The sequence below is a fragment of the Malaclemys terrapin genome, chromosome 1 (assembly GCF_027887155.1).
Source record: "Malaclemys terrapin pileata isolate rMalTer1 chromosome 1, rMalTer1.hap1, whole genome shotgun sequence".
NCBI classification, from domain to species: domain Eukaryota; kingdom Metazoa; phylum Chordata; order Testudines; family Emydidae; genus Malaclemys; species Malaclemys terrapin.
In genome coordinates, this window is record NC_071505.1 from 217309797 (window position 1) to 217332588 (window position 22792).

At 47.6% G+C, this 22792-nt stretch overlaps 2 protein-coding genes across 7 annotated transcripts in view; one reads left to right on the plus strand and one right to left on the minus strand.

Annotated features, from left to right (window-relative positions):
• Positions 1–4503, minus strand: part of BMX (BMX non-receptor tyrosine kinase) — a 50706-nt gene extending 46203 nt beyond the window's left edge. For both annotated transcript variants that reach the window (XM_054007174.1, XM_054007164.1), the window contains exon 1: positions 4446–4503. The gene's annotated coding sequence lies outside the window, so the exon portion shown is untranslated. The remainder of the gene's footprint in view (positions 1–4445) is intronic.
• A 3182-nt stretch (positions 4504–7685) lies between these two features.
• Positions 7686–22792, plus strand: part of PIR (pirin) — a 92564-nt gene continuing 77457 nt past the window's right edge. Inside the window, exons 1-3 of one of the 5 annotated variants that reach the window (XM_054007210.1) lie at positions 7686–7948; positions 16682–16823; positions 18426–18518. In XM_054007210.1, coding sequence (XP_053863185.1) covers positions 16728–16823; positions 18426–18518 — 189 coding nt within the window. In that variant the 5' untranslated portion in view covers positions 7686–7948; positions 16682–16727. Of the gene's footprint in view, positions 7949–15784; positions 15806–16266; positions 16372–16430; positions 16450–16681; positions 16824–18425; positions 18519–22792 lie in introns of those variants that run through there. The other 4 variants (XM_054007219.1, XM_054007201.1, XM_054007228.1 and 1 more) reach the window with 4 other exon arrangements.

The following is a 22792-nucleotide window of genomic DNA, read 5'->3' on the forward strand; positions in this document are numbered from 1 at the left end:
GGGTCCAGTTCTTTTCAATATCTTCATCAATGATTTGGATAATGGCATAGAGAGTATATTTATAAAGTTTGTGGATGATACCAAGCTGGGAGGGGTTGCAAGTGCTTTGGAGGATAGGATTAAAATTCAAAATGATCTGGACAAACTGGATAAATGGTCTGAAGTAAATATGATGAAATTCAATAAGGACAAATGCAAAGCACTCCACTTAGGAAAGAACAAGCAGCTGCACACATACAAAATGGGAAATGACTGTCTAGAGAAGAGTAGTATCTGGGGTTTATAGTGGATCACAAGCTAAATATGAGTGAACAGAGTAACCCTGTTGCAAAAAAAGCAGACATCATTCTGGGATGGATTATCAGGAGTGTTGTAAGCATGACACAAGGAGTAATTCTTTCGCTCTACTCCACGCTGATTAGGCCTCAGCTGGAGTATTGTGTCCAGCTTTGGGCACCACATTTCAGGAAAGATGTGGACAAATTGGAGAAAGTCCAGAGAAGAGCAAGAAAAATGATTAAAGGTCTAGAAAACATGACCTATGAGGGAAGATTGAAAAAAATGGATTTCTTTAGTCTGGAGAAGAGAAGACCGAGAGGGGACATGATAATAGTTTACAAGTACATAAAAGGTTGTTACAAGGAGGAGGGAGAAAAATTGTTCTCCTTAACCTCTGAGGAAAGGACAAGAAGCAATGGGCTTAAATTGCAGCAAGGGCAGTTTAGGTTGGACCTTAGGAAAAACTTCCTGTCAAGGTGGTTAAGCAGTGGAATAAATTGCCCAGGGAGGTTGTGGAATCTCCATCATTGGAGATTTTTAAGAGCAGGTTAGACAAACACCTGTCAGGAATGGTATAGATCAGGGGTGGGCAAACTTTTTGGCCCGAGGGCCACATCTGGGTGGGGAAATTGTATGCAGGGCTATGAATGTAGGACTAGGGCTGGGGCAGGGGGTTGGGATGCAGGAGGGGTGAGGGGTGCAGGAGGGGGCTCAGGGCAGGGGGATGGGGTGCAGGAGGGGTGCAGGAGGGGGCTCAAGGCAGGGGGTTAGGGGGCTCAGGGCAAGGGGGTGGAGTGCAGGGTGCAGTAGGGGTTCGGGGTGTGGGCTCCGGCCCGGCGCCGCTTACCTCGAGTGGCTCCGGGGTGGCAGCAGCGCACAGTGGGGCTAAGGCAGGCTCCCTGGAAGTGGCGAGCATGTCTGGCAGTGGCTCCTGGGGGTGGGGTGGGACAGGCGCCTCCACTGCACATTGCTCTCGCCTGTGGGTACCACCCCCAAATCTCCCATTGGCAGCAGTTCCCTGTTCCCGGCCAATGGGAGCTGCTGGGGGCGGTGCCTAAAGCCGAGGGCAGCGTACAGAGCCCTCTGCACCCTCCCCCAGGGGCCGCAGGGACACGATGCCGGCAACTTCTGGGAGCGGTGTGGGGGCAAGGCAGGCAGGGAGCCTGCCTTAGCACCACTGCGCCACAGGGTTAGCAATCCTGCAAGCCGGATTGAAAGCCATGACGGGCCGGATCCAGCTCACGGACCATAGTTTGTCCTCCCCTGGTCTAGATAATACTTAGTCCTGCCATGAATGGAAGGGGACTGGACTAGATGATCTCTCGTGGTCTCTTCCAGGCCTACGATTCTATGATTAAAAAGAACATGCACCATTAAACCATGTATGACCACCATGATGCTTGCCTTTTCCTTATTTTAGTGTCTGCCCATGCAAATAGAGCAACTGCTCAGATCAGAGATACGCTGTCAGTTCCTAACCAATATTCTATTTTCTGAAATGTCGTAGTAAAAGGCAACTGGGACAAAAACAAACAAAAAAGCCATTTTGACTTCAAATGACAATACAAATTACAATATAATAAATAATGGAGTAGGTCTTCCACCTGCCCTATACCTCCTGGATAGAGGCAGTTACTTTTCTTGGTGCCAGTGTATTGGCCTTCTATGTAAACTGTCTGCATGAACTGAAAAGGAAGAGCTGTAGGGGCCCTCCTTAGCATGTTATTACACAAACTCTAAATAACTAGCATATCCATGAGTCTTTTGAACAAGGCGACATTTTAAATAGAAACAAGTGCTTATTAATATCTTCTATTCTTGACTTCATTATGGATTTCACCTTTTTAAAACTTTAATCATTTCTGATTTTGAGAAACCTAGCAAATGCTACTTTTTTTTTTTTTTTTTTGAATATACTCTAATCAAGGAAATTTACATGAAAAAGTCCAACAGAGCAGTGCTCTAAGCATAGCCTTGGCAATCGCTGTGAGTGTGTACTGTGACCATGAAGCCAAAAATTAATGTTGCCATTTGGCCAGAATAGAGTCCATACCTGTCTTGGCTCTCAGAAGAGCAGCAGGGCTATTATTTGGATCTTCCTAAGAAATTTGTTTAGAATCACTTCCAGTCCCATGGTATCATTCCATACCCATATTTCAGAACCACACAAAATTAAGCGCATACTTTGGCCTCCAACAGTGTGATGGCTGGTGCAATTAAATGGCCCCCATGAATCCAGGAAAAAACATAACACAGCTTCCATTGAATTTGAGGCCTTCTCTTTGGTCAGTAATCATGTAGCGCAAGAGGCTGCTTCCTGGAAATAACAGATTGTGCTCAACTGTACTTGCCTGACATGTTGTTGGCTCCATCAGAGATTTTTCCTCTCAGCTTTTGCAATGGAAATTCAGGCAAAGAAGTAAACCACACACCATTCCATAAATATGCTTTAAAAAAATGTTTTGGAAATTTTAATTTTCCCTTCTCTCCCCTTCTATTCCCGAGTGAAGTGAAATGAATAACGTCCACAGTTTAGGGCTTTTTTCTTTTTTTTGCTACTCTGTAACTTTTCACTTAAAAAAATTAAAGCGTAAAAAAGGGAAGAAGAAAAAAAAAGCCCTGAAGTTATGAGACTACTGCATAGGACCTTCAGTTTAATGTTAAAATTGAAATCAGGCCCTTAATGCCCTCAGACCATCTTTAATAATAAGCCCTTTTATAAAATCTGTAAATAAAGGAAGACAATATTGATACTAATTTTGAAATTAAAAGAATAAATGGAAAGTAAGATTAGTATTTGAAGAAATTGCTAATAATTAGTATCAGTTTGTAATGACTTCAGTGAGATTAAATAGAATACTGCTAACTTTTTTCACATGGGAAAGAAATTACAATGGTTACAGTTATGCCAAAAATGCCATTTAAGATTTTTTTTAAAACAAGATTGAAGATAAAAAAGAAAAGTTAAATGTATTGCAATAGATCTAGCACTTTCCATACTTAATGGTGGGATTCCTGTGTTGTTTTGGAATGTTTGATGAACAGATGTGGAGAAGATAATTGTTTGTATTTACTGTGTATGGTTTGAGTTACTTATAGGCCAAAACACAGGAAAGTTTGAACATGAGAAGAATGTGGTATTTATGTGAAACGGTTATTTTCTTGCTTTAATTTTCACCGGTTGGTAATATCCTAAGAGCATGCTTTTTATATAGATTTTTATTTTAACTCTTACCTCTTTTTTTCTAATGTGAAATAAATAAATAAGGATATGGAAAATGACATACTGTGGGCCACTTACTGCCTTCAGTCTGCACTTATAACTCCAGCTCCACCTGATCTCAATAGACATTAGTAATACCTAGTTGTTCCATACCATAGTACTTCCCATTAGAGCCAAGATGATGTGACTTGCCCAGGTCACCCGGCAGGCCAGTTGAAGAGCCAGGAATAGCATGCAGATCTTCTGAGTGTCAACCACTGCTCTGTTCACTGGGCCACATTGTCTCAGTGCAGTAATTGTTAACCTTTCCATGATGGTGGCCCCTTTTGCTAAGTAAGAAATTTTGCAAACATCTTCCTCCCCCCAGTTACATTTACTATAGAAGTAAGAATAAAAAAATATATTAGTGATCACAAGGGTAGGCCTATATAATGTATTTTGTGTGTATATTTGGAGAAGGGGCTACAGATTGCTTCACCTTGAAGGGGAAGGGTATGCAGGGGGTAGGAGAGTGATACAGTAACTCCTCACTTAAAGTCGTCCCGGTTAACGTTGTTTTGTTGTTACGTTGCTGATCAATTAGAGAACATGCTCATTTAAAGTTGCACAATGCTCCCTTATAACGTTGTTCGGCAGCCGCCTGCTTTATCCACTGCTTGCAGAAAGAGCAGCCCATTGGAGCTAGCTGGTGGGGATTGGAACAAGGGTGGACCGGCAGCCCCCCATCAGCTCCCCACTCCCCTAAGTTCCCTGTGTGGCAGCTGCCCAGCAGGCTATCAATTGCCTGCAGTTCAGCTGTCCCTTCCCCCACTGCTATGTGCTGCTCCTGTCCTCTGCCTTGGAGCTGCTCCCGGGAGCCTCCTGTTTGCTGTGCAGGGATGGGGGGAATAAGGAGGCTAATGTCAGGGTGTCCCCCTCCCCCCTGATCCTGCCCTCCACTTACCACTTCTCCATATAGAGCAGGGTGGGGACACGACAGGGCTCAGGAAGGAGAGAGCTTGCTGGCCGCAGCTGCTGTCTCAACTTCCTGATGTACTTAAAAAGGTAATGTACTTAGAGTGGTGTCAGCATACTTAAAGGGGCAATACGCGTCTCTCTCTCATACACAGGTTGTGTGTCTCAGTCTGCCATGCTGTCTCTCCTCCCTCCATTCGTGCTGACTTGTAGAGTGTGAGGCTACATTAACAACAATGGGTTAACCCTTGAGGGCTCAGCCATATGCTAGTTCATCATTTAGCAGGAAGGTATTCCCTGGGAAATATCCCACCCTCTTCCACCCTCTAACTTCACCACCTCAACCAAGCTTCACAATCATCATTGCTGTGTACAGTATTAAATTGTTTGTTTAAAACGTACGCTGTGTGTGTGTGTGTGTATATATATATATATATATATATAATACAGTTTTTTGTCTGGTGAAAAAAATTTCTCTGGAACCTAACCCCCCCATTTACATTAATTCTTATGGGGAAATTGGATTCGCTTAGCATAGTTTCGCTTAAATTTTTTTTTCATTTTTCAGGAACATAACTACAACATTAAGCGAGGAGTTACTGTACTTTCTTTGCTTTAGGTTTTGCAACATCAAACTGTATAACTTCCAAGGCCTTGCATTGCTCTGACTACCTTTTGTGTGACCCTCTGGTTGTGAAACACTGTCCTAGCAGAGCAAGAGCACAAAATACTTCTACTTTAGAATTTGGGATCAACTGTGTTCTCTCTAGGAGTAGCAACACCGGGCAGGGAACAGAAACAGACAATGTGAGGCTGATATTTCTGTTTTTGATTAGGCTTGTTTGGCTTTTGTTGCCAGTTTCAGTTTTTCTTTCCTTCCTCCTTGTTTTGTTTTGGTGGGGGCCATTTCATTGGTTTCCCATTTTTTCCCTCTGCTCTTTCTGAAAAACAAAATGAGAGGCTCCGTCTAGAAGATGAGAAATAGCCTTTGCCCTGCCCAGTATTGGGTAATATTTGAAGAATTGGGGACAGGTGGGTCTAGGCCTGCCCAAAACTAAAGACACTCCCCTCAATTAAGGGGGAGGACACATTGATCCCAAGCAACAATTGATTTACTGGGGACAATGAATGAAAAAATAGGAGTGGAAGTGGGGTCAAAGATTGAAAATTAGGGATCTGGCAGGGGACACCGAGCAGAAGCCCTCGATAGCACCCACTGCTACTCAAAGGTGTCTAGGGAGTCAGTGGATGCTGCCCAGAGGACCTCTGCCGGAGGCATGATCGTACAAGGGATTGGATAGGGCCCCACAGTCATGGAACACCTCCATCTCCACCTTCCTCCTCCTGGTATGATGGATGGCCACGTTGGCCGGCACCAGGAAGAGGTTGATGAGGAGGTTCCTCCACTTTGTGCGGCCATGGATGGGGAGTGCATTGATCAAGAGAAGGGAGGAAAAGTGCAGCCAGAAAAGGGGCTGCAACTTGATGTACCCTATATAGATATGCACCAGGGTGTCCCTCTCTCCACAGAAGGACAGGTGTCAGGGAGTTTGTGAATTGCGTCAGGTACACACCTATGCTTACGGCTCAATGAATGAGCCACCAGCTAATATCTCCAGCCAGCCATGGAACCAGAGTGCAGTACAGACTGACCCACTGGAGTGCCTCGCCCTGCTTAGGTGGCAGCAGATCCTGCCACCTGGGACATGAGGGTGAGGAAGTGGATGGAAGAGAAGCATGAGTGCATACAGATGTTCTCTGGGTACAGAGGTGGACAGGCTGGATGTCATGCAGCTGGCTCAAGCGGCGTGTCAGGGGTGGCAAAGGAGGCTCACAGTGCAAGGGCCTGATGATGAGTTAAAGAGGGCCAGGGGTGAGGAGTGGGTGGGGAGCAGCCTCCTACAGGACCCACTCAAGGAAAATGAGAGAAACAGGAGGCAACGCTGTACTCATTTCTTGGAGCACATGACAGGGGGCACACTGGATGGGCTGCCCCATGCACAAGCTGAGCGCCACAGGGTCCAGCCAGTCCCTTTGATTGTAATCCAGGAGGTCTCACATAAAGGGGCACTCTGCCACCTGCACATGGAGATGAGGTTTGTGTAGCAGGGGTTCTGTGAGGAGATCCTTCCACTCAATGGCCACCATTAAGGTGACCAGATGTCCCGATTTTATAGGGACATTCCCGATATTTAGGTCTTTTTCTTATACAGTAACTCCTCACTTAACATAGTTATGTTCCTGAAAAATGTGACTTTAAGCAAAACGATGTTAAGCAAATCCAATTTCCCCATAAGAATTAATGTAAATGGGGGGGGTTAGGTTCCAGGGAAATTTTTTTCACCAAAGACTATATTATATATATGTGTACACAGTATAAGTTTTAAACAAACAATTTAATACTGTACACAGCAATGATGATTGTGAATCTTGGTTGAGGTGGTGGAGTCAGAGGGTGGGATATTTCCCAGGGAATGCCTTACTGCTAAATGATGAACTAGCACTCAGCTGAGCCCTCAAGGGTTAACACATTGTTGTTAATGTAGCTTCATACTCTACAAGCCAGCAAGAATGGAGGGAGAGGTGACAGCATGGCAGACAGAGACAGAGACACATACCCTGTGTGTGTGTGTGTGTGTGTGAGAGAGAGAGAGAGACGCACATTGCCCCTTTAAGTATGTTGAACCACTCTAAGTACATTGCCTTTTTAAGTAGACCAGGAAGTTGAGACAGCAGCTACTGCCCAGCACGTTCCCTCCGTCCTGAGCCGCCCTGTCATGTCCCCCCCCATCCCCCCCTGCTCTACGGAAATGAGGTAAGCAGGGGTTAGGAGCAGGGGGGAGGGGGACACCCTGATATTAGCCCCCCTCTTTCCCCTCTCCCCCCTGCACAACAAAAAGGAGGCTCCCAGGAGCAGCTCCAAGGCAGAGGGCAGGAGCAGCACAGGGCAGTGGTGGGAGGGGCAGCTGAACTGCCGGCAGGCAATTGATAGCCTGCTGGGCTGCTGTCGCACAGCAAACTTAGGGGAGCTGATAGGTGGGCTGCCAGTTCACCCTGGTTCCACGCCCCCACCAGCTAGCTCCAATGGGCTGCTCTTTCTGCAAGCAGTGGACAAAGCAGGCAGCTGCCAAACAACTTTATAAGGGAGCATTGCGCAACATTAAACAAGCATGTTCTCTAAGTGATCAGCAATGTAACAACAAAACAATGTTACCCAGGATGATTTTACATGAGGAGTTACTGTATAGGTGCTTATTATCCCTCCACCCTCTGTCCCAATTTTTCACACTTGCTTTTTGGTCACCCTCGCCGCCATGGACCTGGTCGTGGAAACTAGCTTGCAGGTCCTGAAGAGGTCTGGGCAACAAACAGAGAGCTCAGCTGCCAGTCGTATTGGAGGTGATAGAGGAAGGCATGTGCCAGCATGTTCTATGCCGGGCTACCTGCACTGTAAAGGAGACTCTGTGGGACCTGGAGGCAGCCCAGTGTTTGGTGAGTGGTTTCCCTGGGTAAATGAGGCCCCAGCCATTGTGCCCAATCTGCAGAGGAGTGTACTTGGCAGGGGGCTGCCCAGGATCTAGCTGTGATGCTGCCTGACATGGCTGGGAGCTGGCCTGGCTGAATGTGTCTCAGCTTGGGGAGTGGGCACCAGGCTGGCACCAAGAGTGCTGCTGCGGGGGCTGTGTTACATCCCTATGACTCAAGTGGAGTATGATCCCACCTCAGCTGGGAGATGAGACCATCCATCCTTATAGCGGGCAGGGGGAGTGTTAGGGGTGGGGTTTACAGTGCGGGGATTCTGCCCTCTGCAGGTAGCGCGAGAAAGTGCACAGTGCACGTGTCATCTGGGATTACATCTCTGTGTCTGTGTGTGTGCACAATTGTGGTCTATGTGATTGTGTCATCTGAGTGTGTGTGATTGTGATTTGTTATTTTACATCTCTGTGTGTGACTGAGATCTCTGCGATTGTATCGTCTGTGTGCGTGTCTGACTGTGATTGTGTCAGTTTATTGATCCCTGTGTATAGTTGTTATCTATGAGTGGAAAAACCTGTGTGATTGTGTGTGCCATGCCTGCTTGATGTGGCACTCTTCCTCCCTCTAGTGTCACCTAGACCATCTAGAGATTACTGAGTCTGCTATAGCCTTAGCTAAGAACCACTGTGGCTTTTAGCTCATGCAGTAGAGGCTCATGCATTAAGCTTCAGAGATCCCTGGTTTGATCCTGCCTGCCAACAGACACACCCAGTACTATTAGTATGATAAAAACCTCCAAACCTCTGTAGTATATAGCATTTCCCCAGCCCTGCACTCCTGGAAGCTTCCCCTCCTAGTGTATGTGACCCACCCATCTCTTGTTTGCTAGGAGACTGGGGATCATGGGCAGCAGGTATAAGAAGCTAAATGGGGCAAGAAATGGCGGATGCGGCACACCTCCCTTTGGAAGTATGCCCACCCTCCACCTTTGGAGTGCTGCCTCCGGAAGCTCCCGAGAAGTGGGGGCCACAGGTGCCCGGACCATGGTCCCACCCTCGCGCCACCTCTTCCCCCGAGACCTCCTTGCCCGCCTGGGGGGGGAGGGGAGGGAGCCAGAGCGGAGCGGGCGGTGGGCGGGGCGGCCTCAGAGGTGGACAGGAGTGAGTGGAGGGAGGCCTCTGGGGAGGGGGCGGAGAGGAGCAAGCAGCAAGTGGGGGGCTCATGGAGCAGGGGTGGAATGCAGGAAAGGCCTTCAGGGGAGGAGGCCGAGCGGGGGTGAGGCCTCGGGGCAGAGGCCTCGGGGCAGAGCAGGGGGCTGGGCAACCCCCTCACTTCTAGGGAGGTTCTGGTACCAATGCCCAGCCTCTCCAAACACAAGAGTCACACACCACCTAGGCTGGGGATGATTGTGCTGAATCATATTGAGTTGTGTTGTGTTGTGAGTTGTGAAGTGCAGAGTGGGGTTAAATGAGAAGCAATCTTAGTTTACAGGCTTGCACAGATAGGGAACTGCAAGATAGAGTGTTTTATAGGTGGGAGCAGGGAGATAGGTTAGCCTAGGCATGTGGTTCAACTTTCCTTTGGTGGAAAAGAGAAACCTGTTGGCTTCAAAAAATTGAGGCTCCCAACTGCTATTTTGGTTTTTGCTACAGGGGACATGTTGGTTGTTTCCTGATTTAAGGCAAACCACAACCTCGTAGTCTTTTGCCAATTTTCTGTCTTCATTTGCAGTTGTGCTGTTAACTGCTGTTTGTGAGCTTGTGTGTGTAGGTGCTTATGTATGTTTTGTTTCTTTGCTTTCCAAAATATTGTACTGACAACATTTAACAATCTTATCTATTTCCTTAGCAGATTTTCGAAATCCCACTCACTCCAGCAGAACACATCTATGTTTATTTGTCTATATATTAGCATACATTTTGCACAATTAAAATGTTTAGCTGATCCATTAAAGTTAATGGGATTCTCACATGCACTGTGATCCCTAATAGGGGATCCTGATATAGTATTTGGGTGTGGCCTGCACAGAGTTCTTTTGAGGCCTGGGGCAAAATCTGAAACTGAGTCCTCCCTCCCCCACCCTTCCAAATTCCCAGGGTTACAAAAACACTGAAGGGAGACCCTGGGGCAAGAGCAGGGAGGAGACTGGAGAGAAAGCCTGCCATGCACCCAACCTGCAACTGCAGCTCCTGTCCTGCAGTGCTGGGCCTGGCTCCCCACTCCCCCATTCTGGGTGTTGTGATCTGACGCACAGGGTTACAGTACCAAACCTAGGTGGTACTGTGACCCCATGCACTAGGTGGCAACACCACTCCCACAAATTTGTCCCGGTTGCCCCACTGTCATGATGGAGGGATGGCCAGGCCAAACGTGAGTGGTACTGTGACCCTGTGTACCAGGTCACAGTGCCACTCAGTTTGGGGGTAGAGTTGCCAGGCATCCAGTTTTTAACCAGAATGCCCGGTTGAAAAGGGACCCTGGCGGCTCCAGTCAGCACCACTGACTGGGCCGTTAAAAGTCTGGCCGGCCCCAGGCAGACTGGGGCGCAGGAGGGGCTTTGGGGTGTGGGCTCTGGGGGGCGCTCACCTCAGGCGCCTCCCGGGAAGCGGCAACATATCCCTCTGGCTTCTAGGCCAGGGAGGCTTCACACGCTATCCCCAAGCGCTGGCTCCACCCCCACAGCTCCCATTGGCTGTGGTTCTGGTCCAATGGGAGCTGTGGAGACGGCACTCGGGAATGGCGCACCAAGCCTCCTTGACCACCCCTGTGCCTAGGAGCCACAGGGACATGTCACCACTTCCTGGGAGGTGCCTGAGGTGAGCGTCACCTGGAGCCCGCACCCCACACCGTACCCCAACCACCTGAGCCCCCTCCCACACCCAAACTCCCTCCCAGAGCCTGTACCCCAACCCCTTGCCCCTGCCCTGAGACCCCTCCTACACCCCAAACCCCTCATCTCCAGCCCCATCCCAGAGCCTGCACCCCCAGACAGAGTCCTCACCCCCACTGCATCCTAATCCCCTGCCCCAGCCAACAGCCCCCTCCTGCATCCTGAACCCCTCATTTCTGGCCCCACTCTGGAGCCCACACCACCAGCCCAGAGCCCTGCCCCATATTCCAACCCCCAGCCCCAGCTCGGCCCCCCAGAGCCCGCACCTTAAACCCCCTTCCGCACTCCAACCCTCTGCCACAGCCCGGTGAAAATGTGTGAGTGAGCGAGGGTGGGGGAGAGTGAGCAATGGAGGGAGGGGGGATGGAGTGAGTGGGAGTGGGGCCTTGGAGAAGGAGCATGGCAGGCGCAGGGCAAGGGCGTTCAGTTTTCTGCAAATAGAAAATTAGCCCCCAAATAGGGTTGCCATCTCAAATGTGGCATCTGGGTCCTGAGTTAGGTTATAGTTTTTGAAATACCTGCATTATTTATAGGCCCTTTGTCTTGGAATTATCCAGGGTGATCTGTGTAGAATTCTTTCAATATCTGTGGGCTGAATATAACCACCCAACTCCCAGAATTTAATGATCATATTAGTTATGTAAGACTGGGATTCTAATTGACACAGGACATGACTTAATGATAACTAAGAACCGCATCAGCTGAAACAGTAAGCAGAAGCCACTGATAATAAAATTGGTTGTGGACATAACATCTGATCCAAAAAAGGAAGGGCCAGGAGCTCATTCACGGCCTGATTCTGTTCTCATTGAAGTAATTGCCAAAACTACCATTGATTTAATAGGACACGCCACGTCTGGGCCCTGAGTAAGAAATGAGTAAGCACTGCCAGATTTGTCTCAATATAAAGTCTCCTTTAAGCATTAGACTCTCATGTTCCATAAATGTACTTTTGCACAATTCTGTGTAAATAGAGTACCTTTAATTTAACTATTTTCTTTATACAAATTATAACATTTTTTTCTGTGATTATATGGAAATAAACATATTGTAAAACTTATAAAGTTATGGGCTCTAGGTAGGGTATATTTTTACATAGGAAATGACATACTGGGTCAGACCAGTGGTTCATCCAGTTCAGTATCCTGTCTGTCGAAAACCAGTATCATGTTAGAGGAGTGAGAAACTCTCTAGTGGACAAATATGGAATAACTTGCCCATCCAATTCCTATCAGTTAGTGGGTTGCCATATGCCCTGAAGCAAAATTTTTTTTTTTTTAATTTACTAATTAGTAAATAGATATTACAGGCTAGTTCATCATTAAACAGTTACCAAATAATGCTAGGGGCTGCTTCCTGGTAATAAAGGTAGTGCTCCATTGTACTTGCCTGACACATTGCCGACTCCATCAGAGATTTATTCTCAGTGGCAAATATAGACAAAGAATGATACCACTCACCATACCACAAAGATTCCTTTAAAAAATTCAGTTTTTGAAATTTTATTTGTCCCTTCCCTGCCCTTTATTTCTTTTTAGCCCACGAGCGAAATGATAGGATTTTTTTGGTGTTTTACCAGGGTTCTTGTTTTGTTTTTTTGTCACGCTGTAACCTTTCACTTGAAAAATTATGGAGTAGACATAGGAAAAAAGGAAGAAGACAAACAGGAAAGTTTGAACATAAACACAATGTGGTATTTATTTGAAATGGTTATTTTCTTGTTTTAATTATCACTGGTTCGTAACATCTTAAAACATGTTTTTTATATAGAATGTTATATTTACTTTTACTTCTTTTTCCTCTTATACAAAATAAATAAATGATATGGAAAATACCATGAGCTCCTTGCTGCCTGCAATTTGAATGATGTAACTCCATTTGATCTGAATGGAAATTAGTAATTTCTAGCTATTCCATAACACTTCCCTTAAGTATCATTATCCAAGCAAAGAGGTGAAGTGACGTGCCACAGGTCACCCGACAGGCCAGTGGAAGAGCCAGGAATAGCATGCAGATCTTCTGAGTGCCAACCTCTGTTCACTAGACCACATTATCTCGGTGCAGTAATTGTTATCCTTTCCATGATGGTGGCCCCTTTTGCTAAGTCAGATCTTTTGCAACCCTCCCACTCCCATAACATTTACTGTAAAAGTAAGAGTTAAAAACGCATCAATGATAACAAGGATAAGCCTATATAATTGATTTATGTGGGCTGGTCTACAGTTCAAAGGCTACAGAATTCTTCTGTCAACCTAGTGCTGTCTACAGGGGGAATTAGGTTGGCTTACCTACCCCATTCAGGGGTGTGGATTTTTCACAGCCCTGAGCTACATAGTTATGCCAACCTAATTTTCTAGTGTAGATCAGGCCTCTGTATATGGTTGGAGAGATGGCAGGGGATTGCTTTATCTCGAAGGGGGAGGGTGTGCAGGGGGAAGGGAGTAATACTTTCTTTGCTTTAGAGTGTGATATAATTTCCAGTGCCTTGAGATACCCTGACTACCTTTTGTGTAACCCACTGGTTATGAAACACTGTCCTTGTAGATTAAGAGCACAAAGTAGCTTCTACTTTAGAATTTGGGATTGGTTGTGTTGCCTCTAGGAGTAACAGCACCTAGGCAGGGAACAGAAATACACAATTAGGCTGATATTTCCAATTTTGATTTCAGCTTGTGTGACATATCAGGGTACAGTACAGACCAGTGGGGGGCTGTGTGACCCCTGCCCTGCAATCTTGGGTACCTTACTGGACTAGCTCCCACCTGTGCCAATCACAAACAGCCTTCCAGCATACAAGCCACACCCTGAGAGTCTGTGTGTAACTACAGCCTACCAGCCACACTTGAGTTACACTCTGGTTCTCACCAGCCTTGGTTATATTGCATGGTGACCCAAACACACTCCCAGATTTCCCCCCAGAACAGCATGTCTTGAGCTGCCCAGCCCTCTCCTAGACAGTATAAATATTTTAAGTACATTATTTCTTTAAGGGAATAATATGTCAATTCATTATTTCAAACAATTATTCAGACACTTCAATTTAAACACTCTAGATTAGATAAAACAGTAAAACAAGTTTATTAACTACAAAGAAATAGATTTTAAGTGAGTACAAGTAGTGATGCATAAAAATCAGAAATGGTTACAAGAATAAGGATGTTTATTAATGCCTAATATAACAAACTATATTAGATTCAAACAAAATTCCCACCACATATACCAGCAGATTACTGACCAAATTCTCAGGTCAGGACCCCTCCTCCACTGAGTCTACATGAAAGGATGGTCTCTGCTGGTTTTTTTTACCTGTTTGAATTTCCTTTGTCTTCCTTTCCTGCTTGATGACTCTGTTAACTGCTTAAATGCAAATTAAGGCACACACACCTTTCTTTGTCTAGGACAGACCTGTTTGCCAATGTCTTCCTGGGCAGGGCTCTGGGAAGGGCCCTTACAAATTCATGACCATGAAAAATGCATCACAGACCATGAAATTTGGTCTCCGCTGTGAAATCTAGCTATTGTAGAGGAGGAGCAAGGCTGGGGGCGCCACAGCTAGTGGCTCCTACTATGTGCCAAGCTCTAGCTTTCATGGGGGAGATAGGTGCACCAAGCCATGTGTGTGTGAACCTTCCTGCAGCCAGGGGAGGTTCCCAGAGGCAGGTCTTGCCCAGCCCCCGGGGAGCAGCCAATGCAGGGAAGAGGACATCTCACTCCTCCTCAGCCTGGCCCCTCCCCAGTTCCAGGCCTAGCACTCAGGGATTAAAGGGGCCTTAGGTTGGGTATGTGTGTATGCGGGGGACCACAGCACCCCCGACCCTGGGCAGTCACCCACTTGCCCACCCATAAGGCTGGCCCTGCTCCCCCCACTCATGTGACCCTCACTTCTGTGCTGCTGCCAGTGGCAGCGCTGCCTTTAGAGCTAGATGCCTGGCCACCAGCCCCACTCTCTGGCCACCCAGCTTTGAAGGCAATGCTGCTGCCATCAGCAGCGCAGAAGTAAGGGTGGCAACAGCCCTGCAACCCCCCTCCCCTCCCATGACCCTTTTTGGGTCAGGACCCCAGGGTTACAACAGCATGAAATTTCAGATTTAAATATCAGAAACCATGAAATTTACAATTTAAAAAAATCCTACGACCATGAAATTGACCAAAATGGACCCTGAATTTGGTAGGGTCCCAGCTATGGGGTTTAGAAAGTGTGTTAATAACATCATACAGGGGACCCTTGCACCTTTACAGGCAATGTTGCCACACATATTTTACCAGCACAGTAGTGACCAGCAAATTATGAGTTTTCAACTGGCACCTTTGAGCTGCACTTTGAACGAAGATGTACTACACTAGCATGCAGGGGGCCTGCACACAGGGGTGCCTGATGCCACAGCTTGTTGGCTTTGATTGCCAGGTTCTGGTTCTTTTCCCTGTGGTTTGTTTTGGTGCAGGTCTTTATTGCTGGTTTTGCAATTTTCTCCCCCCTGCTCTTTCGGAAAAGCAGAGGGAGCTCAGGGTGGGGAGCAGACCCAGCCTCTGCCCTGCCGCCGGCGGAGCGGCTGCCTGGATAAATGAAGCCCCGGCCCAGATCCGGAGATGGGTGAGTCTAGGACCCGGCTGTGACGCCGCCTGGGTGGCGAGGGGCCCCGCCGGGCGCTCCCCGACTCTCTATCACTCTGGAGCGGGTCGGGGCTCCAGCCCGGCTCCCCTAGGCGAAGGAACGGCCTGAAGCCCCTGCGCCGCAGCCAATAGGCAGCTGCGTTCACTCCCCCGCCCCGCTCTCGAATTGGGGGAGGAGGCGGAGCGCTCGCTCCGTTCGCTCCCCGGGGGCGGAGCCGTCACTGCAGGGAGTGGGCGGGGGAGCCTCTCCGCAGCGGGCAGCGCGATAGCGCGCACGGCGCATGCGTCATCTGGGATGGCTGCCTGTGTGTGGTTGTCACTGATCTCTTGTTGTATCATCTCAGTGTGTGGGGCTGGGATCCTGTCACTGGGTTCGTTGATCCCTGTGCCTAGTTGGATGTCTGTGTTCAGAGTGACAGCCATGTTAGTCTGTATCAGCAAAAACAACGAGGAGTCCTTGTGGTACCTTAGAGACTAACAAAATTTATTTGAGCATAAGCTTTCGTGGGCAAGGACCCACTTCCTGGGATCCGATGAAGTGGGCTTTAACCCTCGGAAGCTGATGCTGAAATAAATGTGTTAGTCTCTAAGGTGCCACAAGGACTCCTCGTTCTTTTTGGGTGTCTGTGACTCTCACTGAGCGCCACGAGCTGGTGTGACTGTGTGCATGCTGGCTGAGATATCAATACTCCTGAAATATTAGCATCATAAAAGCCCCACAGCCAGACTATAGCAAGGACCTCCCTTGCACTGCTCTGCTCCGCCCCAGGCTTGCCCCCCCGCATGTGACTGACCCGTCTCCTTTGCTAGGCGATGGGATGATTGTGCTGACTCATGCTGAGTTAGTTACTGTGAAGTGCAGCGCAGAGGGAGTTAAATGAAAAGCAATCTGTGGTTTGCAGGCATTGCGGTCCTGCACCAGATAGGGAGCAGTAAGGTACTGTACCTGCTGTGGGGGTACCTGAGGCATGAGGTGCAACTTTCCTTTGGTGGAAAAATGAATTATTTAGCTTAAGTAAATGGAAACTCCATCTGCTGTTTTGGCTTTTGCTATAGGCGACATGTTGGTTGTTTGCAGATTTAAAGTAAAACCAAAATCTTATAGTCTTTTGCCAATTTTCTGTCATTTATAGTTAATGTTTTGAGCTGTTAGCTGCTCTGTTTGTGTGTTAAGGCACTTTTGATTTTTTTACTTTCCAAGAGCTAATATTGACAACATTTAAAAATCTTATCTATTCCCTGTGCAGATTTTTGAAGTCTTGGAAACTGCATCTTCTTTCAGAAGGAGGAAGGATGGTAATTCTGAGGAAAGTTATCAAAACTGTTCTCAGCATTGAGCAGGCGGAAGGGGTTGGGGCGCGTGTTCGGAGAAGCATTGGCAGGCCTGAGGTATGCTCTATACTTCCTCTCCTCCCAAAGAGATTTGATGTGGTGCCGAATGATGATCATTTCCTGGTTGGAATGTTTGTTGGTAGATATATGAAAAGCAAAACCCATCCATATTGCATTAGCTTCATACAGCAGCAGGAAAAAATAGCACCATCAACTAATATAATAGTAATTCCCCAGTCCTGTGTCAGGGATTTCCTGATGTTCTGATTGTGATATGATTTTTGGGGCTTGGATAAGAGGCAGCTGGTGATGCTCAACCAGAGATGATGGAGGTGATGCTGTGAAAGCCTCTAGGGCAGGGGTCGGCAACCTCTGGCACGCGGCTCGCCAGGGTAAGCACCCTGAATTTGGTAGGGTCCCAGCTATGGGGTTTAGAAGGTGTGTTAATAACATCATACAGGGTAAGCATCCTGGCGGGCCGGGCCAGTTTGTTTACCTGCCGCGTTTGCAGGTTCAGCCAATCACGGCTCCCACTGGCCGCGCGGTTTGCCGCTCCAGGCCAATGGGGCGGAGGGAAGCTGGGGGCGGCGGGAAGCCACGGCCAGCACATACTTCAGCTTACCGAGGTTGCCGACCCCTGCTCTAGGGGAAACAGGAGAGTTGATACCTGCCTCATTTACTTTTTAAACTGGAGATTTTCAAACTTTTGTCAATATAGTAGGAGAACTGGGGGTCCTGTTGCGGGGACCATGGTTGGTATTAGGTAAGAGTGGCAGTTGTGCCACTGTATTGTCTTGCAAACTGTGGCCTTCTCTTTCACATATAGATCTTACCAGTTATCTATGTCTTAGGCTCAGAGACTGGATTAGTACAATGAACAGTAGATGAGGCTACCCCTAAAAGCTATGGGGGAAACTGCTGTTGCAGAATGCTTGCTTCTTGAAACTTCATGTAGGGAGCACATTATATTTGTGCTCTCCATAGCTTGCACTGGATTCAGGTTTGCTTCTGGGTACAATTCATAGTGTTGGCTTTGGTTGTTCCCAATAAAGCTCTGTGTAGTTTGAGTGCTTACTACCTTAGATCCTGCCTCTTTATCCTTGTGTGGTGCTACAGCAGTTGAGATCAATTGATGCACTCAAGTTGACAGATAACAAGGGGGCTTGTGGTATGGTGTTACCCAGAGTTCAGGGCTCTGGAATTCACTCCATCCATCAGAATCTGTCTGCTGACCTTCCAGGCATGCTTCAAGGTCTATTTATTCACTCAAGCTTTTGCAGGAGTGGATCATTAGTGAGAATCTTTACTCTGGGGGAGGAGCTCTCATTGGACTGGAACCAATATGTAAATAGTTCTTTAGTTATTTTTAAACTGCTGGGTATAAATGCTATGAAACTCTTTTGATTAGTATACTTCAAAAATAAACACAGGAAATAAAGATAATGAGCACTGAAAAATGATATAGTTTCTATAATTTCATTTGCACCTATATTTGTGTAACTTAAATTTTGAATGCTGGGCTGTAAGGGAATCTGTTTAAGAATCAAAGCATATTTTGAGGTTCAGTATTTCTGACAATGTTATGTTTTGTGTGCAGCAGGTAAAGTAGAAATTGATGCAAAATCTTTGTCTAAACATCCTAAATTTGATTTATTTCAGTTAAAAAATGTGGATCCTTTTTTGTTGCTTGATGAATTCAAAGGAGGTAAACCAGCTGGCTTTCCTGATCACCCCCATCGGGGTTTTGAGACGGTGAGTAATTTTAGGTGATCTTCTGATGTATGTGTTTTTAAATTTGAACCTGCTAGTGTCACTATAACTCAGGGACCTGTTATTGCATCTGTGGCTGTGTCTACATGGATGGTGGTGTATAGCGTACAGGCACTCCATGTGTAACAACAAGGTGCAGTGAAATGAAAGTTGCGTCCACACTGGTCACTGCAATGTTGTAAGGTTCCTGCTTCTCAGGGTCAGGGCCTCACCTCCTTCCCCCGGTAGTGTCGGAGACTAAGCGCCTACGCCAGATCTGTTGCTTGAGAGTTCTGGCTTGCAGTGAGGCAACTAAATGAGCAACAGCTCAGGTCTCCTGGGTGTGGGCTGAATGAACTGCCAGTGAATAATTCAGGCCTCATGGGTGTGGGCTGAGTAAATAAACAGTTGGTAGCTCACACCTCTTGGATGAGGGCTGAGCAAACAGTCAGTAGCTCAGGCCTCCTGGGTGTGGGCTGAGCAAACAAACAGTCACTGGCTCTGGCCTCCAGCCATGAGTGTGCGCAAGGGGACCTGGGCCCACCCTGCACCACTGGGTCCCAGCCTAGGATCCTTGAAGCAATGGGTGATCCTGTTGCTGCATTGGCAGGGGAATGTGGGGTTACTGCCTCACCTCTTGGCAACTCAGCAGGACTAAAGTCTCGTTTCCCTGGGCTGCTTCTTACTGGCATCTGGTTGGGTTGCTCTGTGGCCGCTGGTTCCCAGTCTCCTTGAACGGCTCACTCTCTGCTTCCTCTTTGGATTCCTGAGTCTCCTGGGTCAGTCTTGACTCCAGGCCAGCTCAGGAGAGTTGTCGCCCGCCACAGCTGGTCATGGGCTCCGTGGACAGTTTGGCTCTCTGGGAAGGACGTCTGGCTCCTTCCCTGGTCTGGCCCCAGCTGAGCTCCAGGGCCCTGTTCTTTTACTTCCTGCAAGGGAAAAGGTTAGCTGAGCTCAACTCTGCCTCAGGGCTATAAGGGGCAGTCAGCAACCCCTTCCGATCCCACCAGGGTTTCAAAATGTTCACGTGGTATATTTGTCATTTCTTCCTCTTGTCCAGCTGCTGGATTTCATAGTTTTTGGCCCCACTTGGCAGATCACTTCATGAGGCCCCTGCTATTGGGCGTGCAGTTTTGACTCCTCAGAGGAGAGTAACAGGAGAACCTTGTCCCCTGGTTCAAAGGCTATTTCCTGGCTCCCTGGTTGTATGCCTGCTCCCGTGACTTCTGTGTGTTGTGAAGATTCTTGCGTGCTAAGGCCCCCACCTTCTCAAGTTGGGTGCAGTCAGAGGATGTACTGCAGGAGACTTTATAATGGGGAAGGTGCCTGTCCCAGCTCTCACACACCAGGTCCAGGACTCCCCGTGGCTGCCTCCCATAAAGCAGCTCAAATGGAGAAAACTTGGTTGATGATTGGTGAACTTCCCAGATTGTGAGTAGCAGAAGCTCTGTCAGGGAAAATCTCCAAAGCATGCCCTTGAAGGTTCTGTTGAAACGTTCGACTAAGCCACCCATTTGAGGGTGATAAACGGAAGTCTGAATCATCTCAATGCCCAACAGGTTGCAGACTTGCTTAAGCAACTTTGATGTGATGTTTGTGCCCTGGTCTGTCCAGATTTCTTGTGGGAGATCCATCTGAGCAAAGACCTTGAATATCTCCACAGCAATGGTCTGGGTTGTGATGTTACGGAGGGGGATTGCTTCAGGGAAGTGGGTAGCAGAGTCCAGGATCACCAAAATGTATCTGAAACTTCTCTTGAGAGGTCCCACCAGTTCCATGGTGATCCTCTCAAAGAGTACCTCCACCATGAGTAGTGGGAGTAGTGTGGCTTTCGGTGCTCACTATGGAGTGATAAGCTGGGAGTCTGGACAGGAGCTGCAAAAGTCTTTGACTTCCCGGTGAATTCCTGGCCAAAAATAATGGGCCAAAATTTGGACCAACGTCTTTTCATGGCCCAGTGCCCAGCAGCAGGGACATCATGACTGAACCTCATGACAGCTTGCTTGTGGCACCAGGGCACAAGGGTCTGGGCTTCTTGACTTTGCGGGTCAGGGTCAACCTAGTATAGACAGTCCTCTTTTAGCTCAAACTGGGGATACTCTGTTGCTGATCGGGGCTCTGTGACCGTTCCATTTATGCTGGCCAGTTGCTTGTACGCTTGACTGAGCGTAGAGTCTTCTCGCTGGTTTTGGCCAAAGTTGGCTCCCAAGTTTGGTGGATCCTCCCCATGTTGATGAACGGGGTCTGCCTTCTCATCAGGGCTGTCGAGCTCGGTGTCTTGGGGTCCCTCAAAGTCAGTGTCGTGATTACCAGCTGTCTCCCCCATTTCCTCGAGCGGGTCCCCCCTCAAACATGGGCTCTGGTTTGCCTGGCTCAGGGTTTGTAGTGTGTAGAACCCTTGTGAATCCCTTCCAGTCACAGCTGTGGATGACTGGGTAGGCTAGGCCTACCATCGTGATTCTGATCTCACTGTCCACTGTCGTGATGAACTGAGTGCTGGGGTAGGGCTTCACGTCCCTGTCAATAAACTGTAATTGGATGACTTCTCTCTGTGGATTTGGGGTGGTGATGAGGTCTTGCCAGATGAGTTTGATTACATCCCAAGTCCATGAGTGTGGGGACCTGTACCCTGTTAATCTCCATGGGAACCGTCAGTTTACCAGAGGGCTGTTTTCGAGCATGAGCCTCTCTGGTGCAGCCTTGCCTTGCAGTCCACTGCCGGGCATTCTCTGGAACCCCCTGTAGAGTCCCATTGCCCTTGCATCTGGAACCCTCCCAACGAGCCTACACTGAGCCCCTCCACCCTTGGATCCTGCCTGGTTGAGCCTGCCTGCCCCACATCTGGTGCACCTGGCTCAGAGGGGCAGAGTCCCAGGGTCTTTCTGGGGCAGGCTATGTGCTATATCAGGGTCAGGTGCAGCCTCACTGCTGAGTCTGTGTCCTGGGGGCGAGGGGAGCTGCAGGGTGATCTCCCACCTTCGTGCAGCCAGTGGCCTGTGCTGCCCACTGCCATGCTGGAGCTCTGCATTTACTTATTGACAAATAAAAGTTGCAGAATTTTAAAATATTGTGTGCAGAATTTTTGTGTGTGTGTGCAGAATGCCCCCAGAAGTAAGCTATTCATACTTTCTATTCATTATAGGTTCTTATACTGCCCTCATCATCTTAGTATCTGGGTACCTTCTAGTAGTACATGAAGTGACATGACTAATATCTGTTACGTGTGATTTGTTCTCTCCTCCTCTCCCCGGGAGGAGAATTACATGTCCTGTTTGTTTTGGTAGGGTTATTTTTGTGTTTGTTTTTTAAATGTGGATGCTGCTGTGTGTTTAAGTTAGAGAAGACAAATCAAAGAAGGGCACCTTGCACTTAAAGTGGAAGGTGGTCAGGTTTATGATGCAGGTTTCTTCTTGATAAAATTAGATGCTGCAATAAAATACTAACAAAGAGTCCTGTGGTACCTTAAAGACTAACAGATGTATTGGAGCATAAGCTTTCGTGAGTGAATGACCACTTCGTCAGACGCATGTAATGGAAATTTCCAGAGGCAGGTATAAATATGCAGTCAAGAATCAGTCTGGAGATTTTTGTGCTGTACTAAAACCACACAGAAACTGAATGCATCTTTCCTCAAGCGACTTCTGGTTTGTTCCTTTGGAGTTTGTAGGCAGACAGTAACAGTTGGTCTTGCTTGGAGATGTTGGCTGTACTTGAAACAATACCCAGCCCACCCATAGCTACCCCTTTGCAAACTATTATTTTGCAGTTATTTACATGTCATCTGTCACCATAGGAGCTGAACATCTTGAATAGCATGATAAGAACACTACAATCCCTACAGGGTGGCCAAAACATGCTTTCTTATGATGGTGTAATGACAAAATTAATTGGCTAGCACCCATCTCATCACAGTATCCCCGATAATGTCACAGCTAACCTGGTGGCTGAACTTTGCGATTTTGTCCTCACCCACAACTATTTCATATTTGGGGACAATATATACCTTCAAGTCAGCGGCACTGCTATGGGTACCCGCATGGCCCCACAATATGCCAACATTTTTATGGCTGACTTAGAACAACGCTTCCTTAGCTCTCGTCCCCTAATGCCCGTACTCTACTTGCGCTACATTGATGACATCTTCATCATCTGGACCCATGGAAAAGAAGCCCTTGAGGAATTTCACCATGATTTCAATAATTTCCATCCCACCATCAACCTCAGCCTAGATCAATCCACACAGGCGGTCCATTTCCTGGACACTACTGTGCTAATAA